The sequence below is a fragment of the Hippocampus comes genome, unplaced genomic scaffold (genome assembly GCF_001891065.2).
Source record: "Hippocampus comes isolate QL1 unplaced genomic scaffold, H_comes_QL1_v1.1 scaffold68, whole genome shotgun sequence".
NCBI classification, from domain to species: domain Eukaryota; kingdom Metazoa; phylum Chordata; class Actinopteri; order Syngnathiformes; family Syngnathidae; genus Hippocampus; species Hippocampus comes.
This window is the reverse complement of record NW_017805625.1, coordinates 6,303,411-6,326,233: the sequence shown is the minus strand read 5'-3', so window position 1 is coordinate 6,326,233 and position 22,823 is coordinate 6,303,411. Positions and strand designations below refer to the sequence as shown.

Here is a 22,823-nt window from a genome sequence, read left to right as displayed (position 1 = left end):
GTGACTTTAATTTTCCTCGTGAAATGTAATCTCAAATCTTCTCTAAAACATAAAAGTCTCATAGTGGAATTTGGTTGGTTATGGTTTCGGGAAAATTGAGGTGAGCTAGGCCTTCTCCTCAGTATTATAACGAATAAATAAGCCTAAACGAAGAGCACGTTCATGTCACCAACTACACTTCTGAATGTGATCAAGAAAAAGAACTTAGTTTTGCCACGCCACTTTGTTGAGCACTTGGCAGCGGCAGATAAAGTCGTTCAGATGTTTTCCACTGAATTGCAATGTGCCATGTGTCAAAATTCATACCTTAGCTTCACTTGGTGTGTTGGTACGAATAGTTTGTGTGTTCTGTGGGAGTTTCCATAGCAACCTGTTGCTGTTGACCACCGTTCTCCTGAAAAAAAACAAATGACAAAGGATTTAATAAGCTGTCTACTGACCTCTTCAAAAGAAGACTTTGATGTTTACGATACACTTCACGCCCTTCGTTTTCACCCCGACGCTGTTCACCGCTTGCTACCACCATGCCGCTCCCCATTCATAAATATTGCCCCCCCCCCACACCCCCGTTGACAGCGCCGCTCATTCTGCAGGTTCCCACCACCATTTACACTGAATTAGATCATTGACGACGCCCCGCAGGCACGGACGGCCTCATGCAGAGAAGTGCCAGGATGCTTTCATTCAGCAGTTAATGTTGGCTCCTTCTTTTAGTCTTGTTTTCTTTTCATAAATTTGAGAAACGCGTTGAAAATGGACTTGTAATGGGACTAAGTGAGGAGGAATACAGATACCTTATGTGGGGGCGATATAAAGAACATTTTGCCTAATGAAACCAATTGTGCAAAACATCAGAGCTATAACGTACTCTAAATGTGTTTGTCACTGCTCTGAAAGGGCTGCTGTGAATACACAAAATAAACCAATCATCCCCATTTTGCATGTTCAAGACACAAATTATAATCCAATCCACATTTTCTTCCTTTTGGAAAATATTAAGGCGTGATTGATTCATTTTGTACCATTCATTATATACCGTTACAAATATATACGGTGTACTTATAACATGTATACATGCATTTATGTCACTCACATACATAAGAGTATATACATAAATACCTCTACTGGGACATTGGAAGGAGGCACTGGGGTGTACTGGGGGATGTAGGTCCCCTGCATAGTTGTGTTGGCCGGAATATACTGTGTGGAAGAAAACAAGAGGACACAAACTGGATAAGTACTTTAAAGGGAGCATCATAATTGGAATTTTTTTCACAAAATCTCAAAATGAAGGACCCGTAACTTAAGTGTCCTCAAAATAACTTGCAATAACAAAAGTCAATATTTTGAATTTAGTTGGTGTTAGCACAATGGAAAAATGTCACCCCTGTCATAAAAGCCTGTGAGAATCACTTCTTTATACCACCGAGATGATGTACTCACTGTTCCCGTGCTGCCCAGGGAAAGGTGGCTTAGCTGCTGGGCAAGAGGTCCCATCATAGATGTTGGCTGGATGGACATAGCGTGATCCATTGCTGGGGTAAGAACTGTACCCTGTGGATGCAATCAGAATCTGGTGAGTAACAAGACCTACGCAAGCGAGTGTCATGCTCAAAATGACAGAGATGTAAAGAAAAGCTACTCACAGCTGGTTGCATGAGGTATGACTGATGGTGCATCCAGGACGGGCTGTGCACCTTCCCATGAAGGAAGAATGGCAGTAGTTGAGACTGCGTATTGGATATTTGGGAACGTGAGACAAAAATGTAAGTAAAATACACCACCTGGTAGGATGAGACAGGAGAATGCATGTAAGGTGAGAGAGACGTCTGGGCGATCATCCGGTTTGGAGCCAGGCTGTATGGTGAGGAATAGAAGCTGTCGAATAGAAGGAGACAAAAAACATGAAGCACATCCACTAATGCGGCATGATCTCATTGGCATTGAAAAAGGTATAAGAAAAGTTCATCATCAGCTGCAAAAAAATGTAAGCGTACATTACATAGCATCTTAAATCTCCAATCCAGACTTGTGTGCTTTTCCCAAAACATGTTCGTTTTTTGTGAAAAATCAAGCCATTATCTCCACCCTCAAACGCTTTAGCTGTGTTCGCTGAATGTGACACTCTTCTGATGAAAATTGGATGCTAATGTGTAGCTTCTTTCTTACACTTAAAAGTTCAGAGAGAACTGAAGCAATTCCCTTGTCATTTAGTGGTTAGAATTCGGTGCTCTCACCCCCACAGCCTGGGTTCAATTCCCGGTCAGGGAACCAATTGAAAAGCTCAAATGGAAATTAGCCAGTCTGTTATTTATAATGCGTACAATACTAAACTAAAATTAACTGCCAGAGGACTGACTGTATATTGTCAGTTAAACGATTTCATGAATGCCAAAAATATCGAGCACACAGCTCTGGGGCCTTTTCTGCCAGATGCAGAAAAAGGTCGGTCTTCTCCAAAATGATCCCTAATCTTATACTGCCTTAGCTGCTCCCATACATGAGGAGGAAAGGGGGGGACTTCACCCAGCCCATGTGTGACTCCACCGTCTTGACTGTATTCAACTAGTAAGTTTGCCAAAACGTGCCATTCATAGGGAAGGGCAAGTCGACACAAGGAGAAAGGTTATTGCAAAATAACAGCTTAGTTAAAGTCACCAGTTTACATAGAAGTGCCAAAGAGGCCTAATCTAACAACGCCTACACACCCCTACTTGTTTGTGCCACAAAAATATATCAGCTTGAAGCCTCCTCCGGCTGGAATATATGACACTCAGCTGATGTGTTGTGGAAAGCACCGAGAGGCGCTAGTCACTAGTTAGCCCACGAGCTAACAAGCTTGGGTGTAGGACGAGTAACAAAGTAAATGACTCACAATTGCGGCGGCTAGCCAATGACGCAAACAACGTGCTCACACTGTTAGATGACGGATGGAGGGGGACTCATGCTGGACACCAAAGGGTGTTATTCGGCATCGTTTTAGCCAAGCCAGAAAAATCGGTAAAAAATAAAATAGTGAAAAATAATGTCATGTTTTATCTCCACAACCCAGTACCGTCAAGTTCTCAGTCTTTGCAACTGTTTTCAGCACTCATCTTCAAACTTATACAGTATTTAGAAGCAAATATCTGAATTTACATTACACGGTCTTCAAATGTTGAAGCTGTATTTTAAAAGTTGTACACAAACCAACGAAGTAAAAAAATATAACCTCAACGTCGCAGCAGGGGGCAGCATTGTAGCAGTTTTGAGGTGCTGCTTTTTTTTTTTTTTTTTTCGTGTAGGTTGGGACTGTTTTCACTCAGGCCCTGCATACCACTCACCCATTTTGTAATGCTGTGGGGTCATACGCAAGCGTCATTCCTCCCTGGGAAAACAATGTGGGATTCAGAACCACTGAGGTCATGCAAACAGCAGTGCATTCAGCTCAAAACGTTTACTAGTCGAGAAAAAAGTTCAAATGTGTGCGTGACTTGCCGTCTCGCCGTCTCTGGCCCAGGGCCTTCCGTTGGGGAGGTACTTTCCCTGGTTCTGCCTCTTTTTCTGACCCCCGTCTGCAAACTTACATAATAACGGCTCTGTGGGCACTGGGAAAGCAAAAGATCAAACAGTTGAACACCGGGACCAACAAAAACAATGTCAAAAGCACGTACAAAGAAAAATTATTCTACACACATGGAACTCCTGGTGGAGTTTTGATGAATTTGCCATTGAAATGTTGAATAATGGCCTCACACTTCTCTGTGGACTCCATCCTGGAATAATAATAAGAAAAGAGATCAACATACTCCCACACATTTTCTCGTTATTATTTGAATTGCTGTGTCTGACCTGGCGAATCCCACACCGCGGCTGGTCCCGTTGGCGTCTCGCAGAATGCGTGTAGAAATGACCTGGCCAAAGGACTTGAGCATGCTCTCCAGCTCTTGCTCGTCCATGGACACCGGCAGGTTGGAAATGTACAGATTGGTGGGGTCCTGCTCCTGTTGCTATTTGGGAAGTGGGGGTTACGAAACACATTTTTAGTTGACATATTCCTTCATGCGCCAAAATCCCCTGATCAAACCCCATTCAGATCGAATTCTGAATGAGAACGGCAGAGTTCCTCCAAACTTGAACGGCTAACAACGGAGATAGATATGAAATGAGTCTGGTTAGGAGATGATGGCGCAAAAGATGACAGTGCCGGGGGTAGTAGTAGTAGTAGCATTTGCAAGTCAAAACAAATTATCGAAATAAAAGTGAAAACAAACAAGTCATAGAGCTCCGTTTTTGGGAGGCTTCCCCGAAAGGGAAAATAAGGGGCGGTTTTATATCAGGCAAGGCAGACTTAGGCTATTTTAAGATAAGAAAATCTTTATTTGTCTCACAATGGAGAAATTAGAAGTATCTTTAAGCTTGCCCTGAGTGTTTACACATCGTTTGTGTCTCCTTGTCGCTCCAAACATAATTGAAGGCACTGCAGCCAGAGGGAGAGCACTCGCTGTACACAAAGTGTGCCTGTGTCTGTGTGTGTGTGTGTGTGTGTGTGTGTGTGTGTGTGTGTGTTTATACTACCACTCTGACGCTGCCCACCCCAAACCCAAAACGTAACATTGTGTAATATAAAAGTAAGCTGTTATAACTCCATTTGTCAAGATATTTATAGCCTTGATTTATTTGGTCATTCTGTGACCAATAAAATTTTATAAAATTAAGAAAAACTTTTTTTTTTTTTTTTGCCTGATCCTTGATCAGCTGAAAACCACCTTAACGGCTCCGATTTCCGATCACATGACGGGTCGGGACGTCTCGAATAATTTTGATCTCTAAGGAGAATACCAATTGTGCATTTGTAGCATGTGTATTGTCTCATGATTATTGGGGGCTGGGATGCTCACGAAAATGTACTTTTACAACATGCCCACCCATTTAAATTGGGCTTGGCTTCCTGTACACATGTCCAATGGAAAAAGTCTCAACGAATAACTCCTCAGCTCATCTTTTAAGGATTTCACTTCATCTCTTTCAATGATAGTGCATTAGTGAGCTTTTTAATGCATGAATACTCCATTCCCACGATTGTACCAAGTACCGTCTTGACACATTAATCTTTTGCAAAGTAGATTCAGTAATAATGCCCAATACGAAACATTTGTCAAAAATCTGTGTAAGTGTAGAGTGTAACCCTGACTAATTTGTCACTTACGCTCGTGGTGCATCACTGACTTTACTAAGCTGTCTGCCACTTATAAAACTCTGAACGCACTCATTAATATACTCACACATGCAAATAAGAATTTGTCAACGCGCACACTGCGGCAAAATGTTATCTAATTAAGAAATATTGACAGCTGCGCGTGCATTAGAGCAGAGAGATTATCCTCGCACATACAGTTCTGGGACTTAATTTTTGTGGCGCTTGCCGGAAAGTGAAACCGTCTGAGACTGCAAAGGAAGACAGGAAGTCAGGCATGAAGTTAAAGAGTTCACAGAGCAACAGCAGCCTGGCAACTGGGAGCAAAGAGGCTGGGCAAGAAGGAGGGAAGGAAAACGTGAAGAGGAAAGGGGAGGGTGGGATGAATGAGGGGATGAATATTTGGTTCTGGAGGAGGAAATGACAAGATCGGAAGGAGTGGGAGTTTTGACTAATATTAAAGCAGGATGGCTGAAAAGACGATACATGTATCATCCCAAATACATAATTCTTTCATCTCTTCCTCTCTGCCTAATGATTACACTTATCCAAAAGCGAACAACATTTCTAATCATGGCTGACAGATTCTGTCACGTGAAACAATTCCATTTCCAAAACTGAAAACGCGTATCTTGAGTAACGACACCAGTGAGCACAGATGCTTCTGCAAGTGTTCCTGTTGGATTGTTGAGTTCATGCGTGATCAGTTATCCTGAACTAAATTGCTGATCGAGGTTGCTTCTATTGTCTCCCAAGACACATCATATTTTCTCAGTGATTCTCATCACTCTGGGTGCGGCACTTCAGCAATAACCCGACCGTGTAGCAACGCAGTGGCAGACTGCTGGAGGTCATTGACGAAGTGTAATTGTGCAGTGTGACAAGCTGAACAAATAAAACCACCTCCCTCTTTTCATACGTATTTTATTTACCCATCGCCTCTGCTAATTTCATTCGCTCAAATACCAAACTTGTGGCACGTAATACGGTTGGCGTCAGTCCATTCACTGTGAGCGTCATGTGAGGAGTGTCGTTCGATGTTAGCCCCATTTGCACAGGGAGGGACTGCAAAGTAAAGCTCCTAGTTTTAATTGTGTCATTGTTCCCCAGGCTATATAAAATTGTTTTTGCTCGCCCTGCACCCTGGAGGCTGCGGTAGCCCATTCGGAGACCAGGTGCACTCTGTACATTTAGGTAAAGGTTTGGTCCATTTTGCTTTTGGAAAATACGTCAAAACAAGCCACGCTGAAGACAAAATGGTCGATAGCAGCACTTTTTTGTGTTGTATTAATATCAGATTCTTCTTATAAACTGAAGTAACCCAGTAGCTCCGAGCCAGCTGTGTATATTTAGGCTTTTATTGTGGTGATCAACACGACTGCTAGAGTACAAACTGTCTGGGTGAGTCACGTTGTGGTATCCAGTTGCACTTGTCTGGTATGGAGATGCATGAAGTTAGGGTGCAGATCATTTACAGTGCATAGGGATACCCTGGTGTTACTTTACAGTGGACACAGGGAGGGGGGCGGGGACTTGGGGGTGAAGTGAATTCAGCGCGGGTGTCGGCCTCAGGCCTTGGGCCCAGACACTGGACAATGCCAAGCCATTGTAATTGCCCCATTGACAGTGGCTTTAGTGGCACCCTCCCCTGTGTTCCCTCAATGGGGAGCCGCAGAGCCAGGGGGATCAGCTTAATGGGCTGACAAGAGTTGCTTTGACTGCAGCAGACACCCGCACAAAGAGCTCTGGACAAGCGCTACAACGGGAGCAAGTTAGCAACGTACACAAGCAAAGAGAAGCTGGCGTGCAAGAGAGAGACACTTGTGAAGGGGCAAATGAAGACAATACAACGGGGCTTGGCCCGTACGCGTGACTGCTACTGTAAATAACACACTGGGGTTGTCAAGTAGATTGGTGAAGATATTATAGCGGCTTGAACAGGTACAAATGAAGCTAAGGTGGGATTTTAAAAAGTACATGCAATCTTACTTTGGCCATCTGTGCTTGGACGCCACTTGATTTCAGAGCCGTAACAGCTTTCTGAGCCGCTGCTGGACTGTCAAAGTCCACAAAGCCATAGCCTGTCAAATACACACATGCACATCAAGACAATAAGCAAAATGTTTTTTTTACTTCTTAAGGCATTGTTCCAAAATCAAGGTTACAAGTAATGGCAGCTAGCTAGCAAAAGTGGAAGAGGAGAACACATATGACCTGAAAGGTTTTCACTTATTCTGGGTATCTGAAAATGGGATGTCGTGGATGTTCCCCTGGTTAGCGAAGTTACCACATCACTAACTTTTCGGCACTTTAGTACCTAGCTAGTTCAAATCTTAGCTCTCAGCATGTTAACATATTGTATACCTTGACAAAAATCAACAGGCTTGAATTAAAAATCAACGGTCTTGAATTCTATTTGAATGTGATTACATTTAGCTGACGCTGCTGCTCTTGAAACGGAGCACATTTGCTTTTGTTTAAATGGGGCCGGTAATGTTAAATTGTTTGGATTGGATTGCTTTTTTCAAATTAAAAAATCATGTTATTTTTAAATAATGGTAAATAATTGATTGTTTTCTACGTTATTTTAAAGAAAAAAAAATCTTCAAGTGTCCATTCCATCTTTGCCCACACTATCAACCAGTTTGCTGTCTTCAAAATGTGTTGGCCTGAGGCTTAATGATGCAATTCGCGATTAAAGTTTGGCAACTCACCTTTACATTTGTTTGTGGTTTTATCCAAGATGGCCTTGGTTGACACAATCTTGCCATACCTTTTCAGACACACACAGAAACAAAAACATCCTGTCGGTGACTGATGACAAGGAATCTGCTCCTTCCACATGCATAACGATCCTCTCACACTTCCTCAGAGTGCATACCAACATAAACACACATGCATCGCTTTTACGTCACAGACAGCTAAGTCCACATCCACCCTTCCTTCTGGGGGAGGATTTCTGGCTTTGTTTTTGACAGGTGCACGCCTCCCAAGACTGAAGACAATTTGGCCCAAACACCTCACCCTGAGACACTTCTCCTCTTGAGTGTTGTCGCTATCTGACTGGGTTTTTAAGTAACATAAACATAGAGTATGAAGAAACCACTATACTCCCCCGGTTTCAATAAAGGACCAATGAGACGGAATATAGACACAAGCACTTCCAGCATGATTCATATTTTGTGTGGAGGCTAATGAGGAGTGTATCCACTTTACAGTATAATAGATTGTCCCTTCCTGGCTGTTGTATTTATCCAAAGCAGGAGGCTGGTCTTGCTTCTCTTTGGGCGACGTGGTGTCTGGGCGGATTGTAACCTGATGCTTCACCCCTCCATTTGGCCTTCCTTCCCTCACTCGCCCTCCTCCTTTTCCACCCTCACATCACAGAGCCCAGCTGGGTCCTACACGCCTGCCTTCTCCTGGTGGCCAGATGATTTGGATGTGTCCCATGTGTCTCTTGACACCTCACTGTGGCATTTTCTTGTACTACTCGGTGTCATAGCTCCATGTCTTTGGTTTCCTCTACTTAGACGTCTAAGTACATTCAAGCCAGCCACAAGGCATTCGGTTACACACACACGCTGTTGCAAGAAAGCGTGACATTATACTGTAAAATCCTTTCGGGGGGGCGTTTATATTTCATCGTCATCTGTTTGTTTAGAATTTCATGAAAAGCCGTCTGACAGCTGTAAGTGGTGCGTGACATCGAGCACACGGACCTCATCATTAGGTACATGTGAGCATTGTCTGCGCCAATGTAGATTTTTATTCAGCCTATCTTCTTGTTTTTTTTTTCCCCCTTTATTCTATTAAACATGTCATTTTCTTACGGACAGGTGTCGTTTCAGAGCACTTAACCCCAGAACAGGTACTTTTCATTCATATGAATCCAACTTGTAATTGATGACATTTTAGATCTGTTTAAAATGTTTAAACGTATTATTTTGCCTCACAGTGGCCAAGGGAGTTTGTAGATTTTTTTTTTTCACAAATTAAAAAGAAAAAATTTTCATGAATGCAATACTAATAAGATTAATTAAAATAGTGAAAAGCCGATGGACCCAAGTATGCTGTGAGGGGTCCTGCGGGAAATTATGCAATTTCTAGCCATCTATCGTCATTCATACAAGAGAAAATGTCATGACCCCCTTTTAGTATTTCAGATTTGTGTTAGTTTAAATAAATCCAGATTTTAAACAGACTGATTTAATTTGTGAGTACATTGAGATGAGATTATATTTAGTTCAGTATTTCTGTTTGGTGGTGTCCTGTGAGAGTATTCTTAAGTAAAGTGGTTGCCTTGGCTCAGTTAAGGTTCGGAAACACGATAATACTTTATAATGGGTTTATATACAAGGGAGCCAGTTAGATATCTAGATGTTGTATCGTCACGCTAATAAAATAACTGCCTAACGTTAGATTTTTACAGGACATGACTCTCCATAGTCAATGCAGATGAAAAAAAAAAATCGTATCTCAAAGACAAAAGATCAGTTAGGCAGTTATTTTATTAGTGTGACTTTACGTTGTATCTACGAGCAAAATATTAAACAGATCTCAATGTGAGAAAGATTACAATAATACGGATTTATTCATGAATGACTGTAAAAACAAACAAAAACAAAAACACGATTGCAAACAAAAAGGCGGCCCCTGATAAGTGTCTTTGTTTGAGGTATGACAAGAAAAAACAAAAGCAACGTTTCATGTGGCCATGTTTGCCCTGCCGGGAACACCGGACCAGTTCAAAAGTCCGAAGGCTTTGCTTTTGTGACCTTCCACTTAACCCGAGACCCTTCCAAAAGCTCACAAAACTGTAGAGGCCACACACACTTAAAAGACAGTCATGACCCACATACAGCTGCTTGACATTCTTTCCCAGCAGGCGGTACTACTCTTTTCCCACTCATTCATGTTTCGGCTAAAAAGGAGCCCTCCCAATCACGTCAGTCCCCTCTTCACATTTCTCCTGCCACACAATGGCTTCTCTGTCGGCCGTCTGCTTTTACAATCAAGTTCCGGTGTTCCACAGACCAACCGCAGATTTCTGCTTCACTTTGATTTCTGCGGCTTTGACAATAGGTTGTACACATGCTGTGCTAATATGGCTCTGAGGATTTGACGCTTTCTTTAGGGTGCACTGGTGCATCAAAATCAGGTAGAGGGGTCGGGTAAGACTATACTTTTCAAGTCCAGAATTGGAGTGAGGGGAGCCATCACTGCGATGGGCCCCTGAGGCCCATACTGGTAAACACTGACACTTTTCATGCTTTGACCAGGATGACGGTAGTTAACGTTCACAAGCAAAGATCTATAAGATAAAAGCATAGCCTTGAAGCTAAACCACTCGTGGTGCTTATTAATCACTGGGTGTTTTTGAGGCCGACTCCTCACTTTTGAGAGGTGTGCGTTTGGAACAAATTAACCAACACTTATTTCGCATCGGCTTTTTGTGTGACACCCTAAAAGAGACAAGTGTGCTGTGTTATTTATTGTGTTTTCTCACAGCGTCTGATGAAAAGTTCTCATGAAGCGGCAACTATGAATCTGCTCGACCACCGGCACTGATTTATGTCATTGTATTCTATCAGCTCAATATACTTTCTGACTCTGATCCTGTTCACCTTCATGGATAAGCTACAGGCTTTGGGTGACACCATTTCTCGTTGCCAGTCAAACGCAGGTTGACAAACAACCACTCAACACACACCAGTGGGCAATTTAGAGTTGTTAATTAACCTAACATGCACGCTCAATGAATCTCCAGCACATGGAGAATATGACACTTTTAATACTATCTTGGGTAATGTTGCTTTGTGGACGAAATCTTTTGAGTGCCCATTTTATGTTTTCTTCTTGAGGGAATGGGCAAATCCATCGACTTGATACCATTGTCCTGTCATCTGGAGCACTGTCCCTCTTCTACGTGTGCCAATACTTTTGTTCATATGGTATGTGGAGCTGTAGCTACAACTCATGGGATAAATATGTGTTGACAGCTGTTTGTCCCAATTACAGTCATTTTGTCAAAGGTGATTGGATCCATTGAGTAAGGATTGTGGTTTCATCATTGAGTCATTTGTCACTGCATGTTTGGAAGTCAACACATGCCAGGTCCTTAAAAGTGGATCCAGTTGTCTGGAGACAAAGTGCTAAATCAGGAATAAGAGTCATGCAGAGGATGTTCAATTGAGTTGATAACATCTGCTCTGTGGTGAGCTTTGCGCTTCATCTGTTGGACACATGATGAAATGAAATGTTGAGGCTGCAGTTTTGTTCAGAAAAGGCGTCACGCTGGCCATATGAATCCGCGAATTAAATACGATTGAGTTTGGTTTGATCCAATTTTAACAGGTGTGGGAAGTCGGTGGTTTGACCTGTCAATTTGTTTGACTTTCTGTGTTAAGTAGAGGAAGGAGTGAACTTCAGCCATATTAAGTCGGGAAGAAAAAAAATATGAGACAGAGCAAGGGGCCAGAGAAAGGTATAGCCAGTTTGCCTCCTGTCTAATCTAAACTTCCATTTTGTGTAAGATCGGAACTGGCTCAGTGGTAAGCAACTGGAACGCTATTGCATCGAGAGTGGGATGTATAACACATACACACACACAAACTTCGTCATGATGTGTGATTCATCTCATTGAGTATTTCCATTTTACATTCATTAAAATGGGTACAAGTATTGAAACACGAGCGCTGAAGTTGAATTCGCCAATACATTTTGCCATTTTATTTCTTGCGGTCTGAACTTAAATCAATTTTGAATGCAGACTTTGCTGATCCCAATGCTCAAACCGTCAAATGTTTAAACTTACGGCTGGCAGAGCTTGACCAGGTCTTGGTCCGTAGTCCCTGGATGAAGGCCGCGGATATACAGGTTGGTTTTACTTAGCTGTTCTCCACCTCCTCCGCCACTGCCGTTGTTGCTGCTACTGTTGTTGTTGGGACTGGGGGGAGCCATCTGGTGGCCGGAGGACACATAGGCCTGCTGTGAGAAGACAGGAAAGTCAGAATTGTACCAAACCTGGGAGGAAAAAAAAAGCAGTCCTTTGATTCACCAACAGATCTGGGGTTGTTCCTTGACCAGTGTTACTTTCGGAATGTTGTTTGCGCAATTCAACACAAATCTCATGAACACAAATTCAAGCCAGGCAGTTTGGTTTGCCCCGGTACAGATTTTGAAAAAGCGGAAGTGTTGTTTTCTACATTCAGTCTCAAACTGTTGGAATAAATTACCTCAGCTAACAAAGTACTTACACCGCAGACTGTCTAAAGACTCATCGGGGTTTGTACAGCTGGAGGAAAGTTGATTTAGAGACTTCTTCATTCCAATTGGAAATAAATTTCAGACCAACTTCTCAATGCTGCCAATGTCCCATATTGTGCAAAGATGCTACAGCACATACTGTACATGACTTGTGTCTGCTCGACTAAAGACCACATCACTGGTATGTCGTTTCCGCATTTGCGATTGCGTAATGTTGCCACAAAAGTCATTCAGTAAATTTTTTTTTAATGCTCATTTGCATTTGAGATTTGAGACTATTTAGAGTCATAAAATGACTACTACTTACCATGTGTTCATATTTTACCAGACTTTTGAATGATTCATCTACGACATTTTAATGCAGATTAAAGCTTTCTTTCTACATTCATGAATTCAGTAACTTTGAAGACATTCGAAGGACCCACAGGAACCCTGGTTATGCTCTATGTACGCATGAAAGTTGATTATTTGCTCATTCTAAACATCCTTGCCCTCATACTTCCGTGTATCCATTGAGGTGGAGTGAACGTTCAGCTATTACTTGGCCAAAGGGCATCGCTCTGAATCCAACAGCAAAGAAGAGAAAATGATCAGCATATGCGATAAAGGTGTTTTGTTTAAATTGCGATTATTAAAAACTGCAAATTGGACATTCGACATTGGGAAATCCAAACAGGCGAATCAGAATGGGGGAATGGTTTTGCTTGTTGTTGTGTGTAGCTCTGTGCACCGTGAAAATAAAGCCAATTACCCAGAGAAAACCACTGCAGTCTGCGTGTTATTATTTGGGAATTAACAGTACAGGGGTGTTTATTCAAAAGTCAAAGCACCCATTTTGCCGAAGACTTTTTCAATTCCTATGCGTAACCCGCATAGAGCACTAATCCGTATTAAGCGCTACTATGAGCTCCCCACGATGTATATTTGTATTTGTGAAGTTACTGTTTCACCTAAATCCTGTAAACGTCGCTTGGTTTGCCTTGCTGCTGCAGACTGTCGAAACAATTGTCAAAGAAGAGGTCTACGGCCGGTTGCGGACCGGATTCTAACGCTCAAACAATTCAACAGACACCCAACGGATCGTCATATGCACCGCGGTTGGGAAATTCCAATCACCTTTTGTTGATATCTGTACATTGCACAACTTTTGACTGATAACAACATAGCTGACCCAAAATTAGCCAGGTTTGAATTCTGTCTGAGGTATTTAAAAAGAATTTGCCTGCTTTGTCAACCCTAACTCAACTGCTTGGTTGAAATGTATTATGAATATGTCTAAACAAACAAAAAAAAAAGAAAACTAATGATTATTTTCATTTTTTGAAACACATCAGCCATTTCGTTGGGCAGCTGCGGCGCTGTCGTAAGTGAGAACAAGGAAACGGGCTCTTATAGGAGATAAAAAGTGAATCTGCCGTCGACAGATGTGCGCTCTCTTTAGTAAAAAATTATATCACACAGCGCCCGTGTCAACAGCCACCAATAATGCTTTCTGAGGGGAATGTTGGGCCTCTTGACTGCTTACTCCATATAGGGGGAAAAGGGGCCTCTTTGGCTCGCTCCATGTTGTATAACTCCAATTTTACTCTTGAAACCACAACAAATATCTTGCGGGGCATTGCAAAACCAGAAACTGGAAGAACAAAATTTAGGGAAAGCTCAATTCATATTTTGTGCTGCTTGCTTTTTCTCATTTCTGATCAAATCTTCCGAACGAATAGAGTGTTTCAAATATGGTCTCCTTTTTAGACTTAGAAGCTTTGAGGGAACAGCAACACGGAGGCATTAAGCAGAGCAAAAGCACACACCAGGGATTCATTGCGGTAATACTTGCATGCAACCATCTGTACTGGGCTCATCAATCCCCCTTTGTAGTTCCCAACAACACTTGCAACCACAACTGACTTTAATGCCGCCAGTTACGAACTACGGCGGCCGACTCGCCGTGACTCACCAATATAACAGGATATTACGCAACCCCCAGTGAATCACGGACTGAGGCTCTCCATGGAGAATTTATACAAAAGATTGTGCAACCATTCATCCAAATCCATCTTGAGGTGAACAAGGTTTCATAATCCCTGTGAGATGGGGGGGAGAAGTCTTTCCAGGAATAGATGTAGTGGCACTTTTACGACTGAGGCAATAAGCAGCAACATGAGGATTCACCACAGCTGGCACACTGACTTATATCTAGTTTATTTAGCCAAATGCCGGTAGTTTTAATGTCCTACTTGTGAGGAATAGGAATAAATGTCGTTTCCTACTGGTCTCGCAGTTGGGTGCAGTGAGGCTCCCGTCTCATTTGCAAGACCAATTGGACGGCTGCGGCGCGGGAACAATGGGTTCTTTTAAGAGACGTGAACGGGTCACTGATTAAACTGACGTTGTTGGGGGAAAGCCCAGCAGGGCCGACACAGTCAAACCAGCGACGTCAACCAATCACGCTAATCAGAGTATCCAGAAAGGCTCGGTGCCCCTTGATGAAGGAACCCCCCCAAATAGAATCTTTGTCTCAAGATCATACAATGCAGAGACACACGGAAAGCATTGGAACAACTAGACATTATAGTACAGTGACAAGAACTGAAACGTTTTATTTCAGATTTTGGGTGCCACCCACAATGGCTCAAAGAACAACTCAAAGACTTTCACAAAGGAAGGTCGGTGCCTACATTCAAAACCAGAACCCCACGAAGCCGGCGTGCTCCCAATTTAAAGATGACATAAACGGTGCTGAGAATTTTCTCTTATAATGCCATTGCAGACAAAAGATCCGCATTCAGACAGCAGAATTGAATTGTTATCTTCTTCTGCTGCACATTTGTAGCAAGGTAACTCAAAATATCTGGTGCATATTTTTAGGATCCAGCTAAAAAAACATTCAGGATCCTTTCCATAAATAAAACACTTTGCTTTATCTTGGTGCAAACGTCATACTCATCGAACGCCAATGCTCTCGAGGGGGAATCAAAATATTATGATCTTCGTCAAGGCAGAATTTTCAATGAAATGGACAGCTCAAAGATGTCATTACAGCAGAGCATACAAGTATACCTAATGAAGTGTCCAGTGACGAAAAGCTTTGACTGCAACATTTCTCAGCTTGTTTCAATGTCCGCCCTTTTCGTTAGTTTCACTTCACCTCCCTGTGGGGTTTCCTCCAGTTGACTCTGCCGCTCGACCCTCAGAATTTCCTGGATTCCAGGCTGTTGGGGAGTTTTCCCGCCTTTGTGTGTCATGGCTTCTTTAACCTGAGGGGACTGCTTGTCTTCTCCTCGGGAAGGAAAGTGACCAGCTGACTGACGTACATGCTGATGCATGGATTTACAGCCTGTCCGAAGGAAGGCCTTGGAGTAAAGCTGCGGAAACGCTACATTCCAAAATTCATATTCATGGTCCTTATGTACCTTTTCTTTTCACTTTGCATCGCCAATAATATTTCATCTGTTCTCACAGCCACAAAAGTAACCGTTATTTAGCCACAGAAGTAACCCGTATTTGAAGATGACAAGGGCTAATGTATACCCAATTTTTCTGAACCTAAATCTAAAATTTAAAAATGGGCGGCGCGGTGATAAACTGGTTAACACGTCCGCCTCACAGGGCAGAGGTGCAGAGTTCGATTTCAGCTCCGGCCTTCCTGTGTGGAGTTTGCATGTTCTCCCCATGCCTGAGTGGGTTTTCTCCGGGTACTGCGGTTTCTTCCCACATTCCAAAAACATGCATGGCCGGTTGATTGGGCACTCCAAATTGTCCCTAGGTGTGTTTGTGAGTGCGAATGGTTGTTTGTCACTGTGTGCCCTGCGTTTGGCTGGCTACTGTTTCTCGGTATACTGCCCCAAGAGAGCTGGGATAGGCTCCAGCACGCCTGCGACCCTTTTGAGGAGAAGCGCATTAGAAAATGGATGGATGGATAAAATAAAAAATGAAAAAACAATCCCTTAATTAGCATATCCCTGGTCTAAATGCTCCCTTTTGATTTGAAAAACTCAAGTTTAGTTGAGAAAATCACTTGAAAAAATATTTTATTCTTTTGATCTGAAATTTACAGTACTATTAGACAACTTGCACTTTCTGGTGCATGCAAATTCAAAAGACTGCAAAATTTGATAAAAACATACGGTGGAACCACTAACCAAACTAAAACCAAATCCCTTGGTGGATGAAGATCAACTTTTCATTCATTCGGATTTTGAAACAATTCTTCTGATAGGAAATGTAAATAGAGAGCTGCATTTCCAGGGTTAAACAGTCACAAATCTAAAACCCTTATGAAGTCTACAAGCAAGTCTTTAAAATTTGTAACCCTCATACAAGCGTGAAAGTAAGTTAACCACTACAAAACAAAACAAACAAAAAATATATATTTTAGCATTGATTAATTAGTTTTTTTTTAACACTAGTAATTAATTTGCAGGGGGTAGACGAATATCAGAAGCTATGAACATTTGATCAGAACCTAAATGACCCTGACAACTACCAGAACACACTTGTTTGTGGCTTCTTCTGCTGCAAGAGATCAGACAAACTAGTTTCTGTTTGTGAAAGAGGCTTTAAAGCCTATTATTATCATCACACACCTCTCTTAATTACTAGTCACATTTCCTGTACACAGAAGAAAATGAATGCGGCAATATGAACCAAAGCTTTAAAATGAGCTGGGTGTTCTGCGAGGAATGTGTCTCCCATAAACCTACAAAGTCAGCACGGAGATAGGAAATCCTGTGCCTGCTCTTGATCTTATCACGCCGCACTCCACATTCCAACCAGGTGAGAGGGACACTGAAGGCACATCAAGACCGGTTCCTAAATCCTCCTCCTCCCCGTCCTTCTGCTTTTATAGGCGATGCAGTGCAGATCTCACTCTGCAATCTATCTGCCTCGAAGGGTATGATGGCACTTTGACGCACAGATGCACAGGCACGTGTTTGCTTTCAAGCAGTTTCGGGTGGCATGAGCTGGGGAGCTTTGGAACGTATTCACCCACAAAGACACTGGCCCACAGCCCAGCTGGAGATCTAACAGAGTAAGAGGCACACTGAGCGTTTGGCATCATCTGCACTACTTTAGACAACTCGGCTACCACCCCCCCCACCCCGTCTGGCCCCCCCGCCTCTGCCTGATCACCTTGGCTGAATCACTCAGCGGGCAGACGCAATTTGGAGCAGGTCCAAAACATCTGACATGTTAGAGAAATAGATACACATACCTGCGCTTGGGCCAGAGGGGACAAAGGTGAAACTTGAGTCCCGCCAAAAATTCAAAGTAGCCCAGCAGACATCAAAATGGGACATCAAATATTTCCTATTGTGAAATCTTAATATGCATCCTGTCTTTTAAGGTGCAGATGCAGAACTCAGGACACAGATATTTAAAATGTATGTCTTTTCGATGTGCAGACGATGCAGGTGAGCTATGCTTAATCCCTCTCAGCCCATTTCAGGACATTAAGTGCTGTTGGCACTCTGTCAGTGTGCTGTGCTGCTGGCTTAAAAGCTTGGTCGGACTAAAAAAGAACCAAGTTATGATGTGCCGCACGACCATGATTGCAGATGAAATAAGCGGGCACACTTGAAGGAGAGCAATCAGAAAGTATTTTGTGTTCACAGACGTTTCCGGAAAGTGACCCATCGTTGTGCTGCTGGCATGCAGGACCTGCGTGTGGCAGAAAGCATGCGCTTGATAGGAGGCGGAGCGGGTTGCACAATAGTGTTTGCGTCTAGTGTGAAGCTGACTGTCCCTCTTGCAAATCACTTTGGCACAGTGACTGTCTCCACGGGCAGCACTACTAGTAGACCAGTGGTTTGCAGGTCTGGGTCGCAGTCAAGAGTCTGGGTTGGAATCTCAGCACTGTGTGATGTGAAGTTACATTTTCTGGGTTTGTGTTGTTTTTTTTTTTGTTGATTCTCACACATTCCAACAACATGCATGTTAAGTTGAATGACGGCTGAATCGTTCATGGGTATGAATGCAAGTGTGATTGGCTGTTTGTCTACACTAATTGGCTGGTAACCAGGAGAGAGTATCCGCCACCCAAAGTCAGCTGGGATAAATTCCAGCTCACCTGTGCTCGTAATGAGGATGTGGATTATGCATAGACACATCCCATATTTTGGCATTTTGACGAATATAGACGTCATCCTTTTTTTTTTAAACTCAACTCAACTTTATTTATAAAGCACTTTAAAAACAGCCACGGCTGTATACAAGGTGCTCTGCATAAATTAAAAATCTGACATATAAAAACAAAGACTAAAACAATAAATTAATCACAGAAAAAGAGTAAAGACGATAAAATAATAAAACAATGCAGCGTCTCATGCTGAGTCCAAAGTCAAAAATTTTAAATGTGTTTTAAAGATGGACTTGCCTAACATTTAACACAAAGGCCATTCCAAAGGGAGGGACCAACAACGGAAAAAGCTCAAATCTCTCTGAGGTTTAGTTTAGTCCTCGGTACCTCCAGTAGCATCTGGACCGAGTTTGTATTTATTATACTTTATTTTTTATTTTGACGCTCTTACTGACAATGAATATCAGCGAGTGGCACAGCAACATGAACCATGATAGTAACTGTTCTTGTTGGCAAATGCCAACAACCCTTGTGAAGATCAGCTAGTGCGGCTTAGTTCAGGAGGTATGTCAGTCCTAAACCAAAGGTTGCAGGTTAAATCCTCAGTCCACTCATGACCCCGCAAGCACATTGCTCAAGCATCATTATCAACATTAGGTGAGTGAGGCGATGGTGTTTTACAAAAACCCAGAGTTAAAAACGGCGACTGGAACAGAGAAAACAAAGAATAACCATGTCATGCTTTGACATTGTAGGCTACCACTCTTGTGTTTTCTATCTCTCATAACGTATAGTATTCTTTTTAAAAAATACTGCAACCTGTGCAGCGAACAAAGAACCGCGATAAAATGTGTTGGATGACATGCAAATCGGATGTTGTCTCTTTGTTGGAACGATTACTATTAAACTTCTTGTGGTCCAGATTTGTGCACTAAATGACAAAGGCTGTGTTTTTGGGAGCGGCTATCCGATTGACTGGCGCTGAGAATTGTGTTGAACAGCTGTTCGTCTGCCTTTTTGACTCGAACTGACTAAATGTCTCGCAGACAAAGGGAGGAAGCATTTCTGCTCTGAGTGCATAAACAGCCCCTGTGTGCCCTTCTGAAATTTGATCCAGGATTTTTTTTTATATATACACATACATATACACACACACACACACACACACACACACACACACACACACACACTCGCCATTGGTGTTTGAGCGCACATCAATAAATACAACTTCAAAATCTACGGATAGAATTGGGACACTCTGCATTAATATACCGGTAAATCTAACTAAAAGTATTTGGTCCCCAAAAGCTTCAAGCTTCCGCATTACATTGTGCAAATTGAAGACTGGACCAGCACTAGGTCCCAAATATTTGTCATGTCACAAAATCTGTCCAAGCTTGCCACTTAAAATTAGCATGAAAACAGCTTTGGAGTGCCACGATGCAAAAACATCACCAGCTCAAAGTGGAGCGTGCTATTGCAGCACAGGTGAACGCGGATCACAGTGCATTTGATGACTGCTTCAAAATAGTCGATGATTGTCTCAAACAAAAGTGGCCCCACCATACATTATATGAGCCCATGAGTCAGTTGAATTTACAGAATACATGCACGTCATGGCGCATGGTCAGGATGGTACCACCTCTGCCTCAATTTGAGCCAGGAAAAACCCTGCATAGAGAAGACAGAGCTGTGGCAGTTTGATTTATCACCTCTCAGACATTTGAATGTTTCGCTGTGACTGACAACTCCCCTTGAACATACCTGAAGGACGTTTACGATACTGCAGGTGGACGTTACCATCAATAACACAAACTTCGTTGTGTCGGACGGTCAAAGCAATAATGCTTCAGGGTTAACATAGTAACATGTACATGTATAAAATAGGTACAGTCAAAAATGAACACCTGGTCATTACTTTGGATTTTTTAACAAACTCCTGGACGTAATCTGATACAACCTAGCTAAGAATACAAGACTAACAATACGGTATGATTATACAGTATAAGCACACGCTTCGGCATTTACATATTTGGGATGGGGAGTGAAACGCTGGGTGCATTCAGATGACCCCTGCCACTCCGACAGTATCCTCTTCCCATCGAAACATTTCACTTCTATTCTAATATCCATCCTGGCCCGCCGAAACTCGCTGTTCAATATCCTCAACGGGTATTGTAAAATGTGAATCAAGACTTTAATTAGTAATGGGACTGCTGGATTCACTTCACTGGATAAGTGCTATTTGCACACTGTGTATTTATTGTACTGCATTAAATATGTTGTAAATACCCAGACGTGCGGAAAAAGACATCTATTTTCATACTTAACATAACAATAAATTACTTTATCCTATTAGCTAGGCCGTCAGCGGCATCCTTTGCCGTTACAGAAGATTACAAAAACAATGAATAAGTGACTATTTCAGTGACTTGCACCTGTTAGGTTCCCCAGACAAACAAAACTCATGCTACCGTTTTGGCCCGAATATAAGACGGCCCTGATTATAAGACGACCCCCTCTTTTTCAAGACTCAAGTTTGAAAAAAGACTTTTTGAACACCAAATAAATTTTTATACAGAAAATAATTACAGTACATCTGAAACAAATGATTCGAACAATATATTTGAGAGAAAAAGCATTTTATTTTGCCTCATTCAATCGATGATTGTCTCAAACAAAAGTGGCCCCACCATACATTATATGAGCCCATGAGTCAGTTGAATTTACAGAATACATGCACGTCATGGCGCATGGTCAGGATGGTACCACCTCTGCCTCAATTTGAGCCAGGAAAAACCCTGCATAGAGAAGACAGAGCTGTGGCAGTTTGATTTATCACCTCTCAGACATTTGAATGTTTCGCTGTGACTGACAACTCCCCTTGAACATACCTGAAGGACGTTTACGATACTGCAGGTGGACGTTACCATCAATAACACAAACTTCGTTGTGTCGGACGGTCAAAGCAATAATGCTTCAGGGTTAACATAGTAACATGTACATGTATAAAATAGGTACAGTCAAAAATGAACACCTGGTCATTACTTTGGATTTTTTAACAAACTCCTGGACGTAATCTGATACAACCTAGCTAAGAATACAAGACTAACAATACGGTATGATTATACAGTATAAGCACACGCTTCGGCATTTACATATTTGGGATGGGGAGTGAAACGCTGGGTGCATTCAGATGACCCCTGCCACTCCGACAGTATCCTCTTCCCATCGAAACATTTCACTTCTATTCTAATATCCATCCTGGCCCGCCGAAACTCGCTGTTCAATATCCTCAACGGGTATTGTAAAATGTGAATCAAGACTTTAATTAGTAATGGGACTGCTGGATTCACTTCACTGGATAAGTGCTATTTGCACACTGTGTATTTATTGTACTGCATTAAATATGTTGTAAATACCCAGACGTGCGGAAAAAGACATCTATTTTCATACTTAACATAACAATAAATTACTTTATCCTATTAGCTAGGCCGTCAGCGGCATCCTTTGCCGTTACAGAAGATTACAAAAACAATGAATAAGTGACTATTTCAGTGACTTGCACCTGTTAGGTTCCCCAGACAAACAAAACTCATGCTACCGTTTTGGCCCGAATATAAGACGGCCCTGATTATAAGACGACCCCCTCTTTTTCAAGACTCAAGTTTGAAAAAAGACTTTTTGAACACCAAATAAATTTTTATACAGAAAATAATTACAGTACATCTGAAACAAATGATTCTAACAATATATTTGAGAGAAAAAGCATGTTATTTTGCCTCATTCAAATCTTAATCTGAACATTTAAATATGTAAACTAAAGTGTAATCACATTCGTAAATGAATGGCTTCTGTTTTTTGAAATGTAAATTCCATCATAACTTCTCCTCAGCTGCCGGTTAACCTGGCCGATCGTCGACCCACTTTTCTCCAAATTGTCGCTACCCCGAATATAAGACGACCCCCACTTTTTCAGTCTTATTTGAATGCAAAAAACACCGTCTTATATTCGGGTCAATACGGTAATAGATGAATTTGCGAATACAAAACTGCCAACAGGCAGAGTTTCACTGTAGTCCGGGACTTTGCTAAATAAGGTCCGATAAATGTTTCTGGAGCATCTTGATCTACATAAACAAGGTTGTACGTGCTTCGTAGAGTAGTACAATCAAATTACAAGGTATTTTGCCCGTTCAAAGTTGTCATTAAATTAAAATGGCATGCATACAAAAAAGGGGCACAGAGATGAAAAGGACTTCGGTCATTACAGGGTGGAGTGCAAGGCCGACAGAGACGGGCTGT

General features: G+C 42.2%; 1 protein-coding gene across 2 annotated transcripts in view; it reads right to left on the bottom strand.

Moving 5' to 3' along the window:
- LOC109522453 (RNA-binding motif, single-stranded-interacting protein 2-like) overlaps positions 1-22,823 on the bottom strand; it is a 34,134-nt gene that overhangs the window by 4,946 nt on the left and 6,365 nt on the right. The window contains exons 2-13 of one of the 2 annotated variants that reach the window (XM_019881040.1): positions 11,991-12,160; positions 7,891-7,949; positions 7,166-7,257; positions 3,832-3,989; positions 3,676-3,755; positions 3,478-3,587; positions 3,324-3,367; positions 1,785-1,878; positions 1,647-1,697; positions 1,444-1,554; positions 1,120-1,200; positions 307-394 (exon numbers count right to left, since the gene is read on the bottom strand). In XM_019881040.1, coding sequence (XP_019736599.1) covers positions 314-394; positions 1,120-1,200; positions 1,444-1,554; positions 1,647-1,697; positions 1,785-1,878; positions 3,324-3,367; positions 3,478-3,587; positions 3,676-3,755; positions 3,832-3,989; positions 7,166-7,257; positions 7,891-7,949; positions 11,991-12,160 — 1,131 coding nt within the window. In that variant the 3' untranslated portion in view covers positions 307-313. Of the gene's footprint in view, positions 1-306; positions 395-1,119; positions 1,201-1,443; positions 1,555-1,646; positions 1,698-1,784; positions 1,879-3,323; positions 3,368-3,477; positions 3,588-3,675; positions 3,756-3,831; positions 3,990-7,165; positions 7,258-7,890; positions 7,950-11,990; positions 12,164-22,823 lie in introns of both variants that reach the window. The other variant, XM_019881039.1, reaches the window with a different exon arrangement.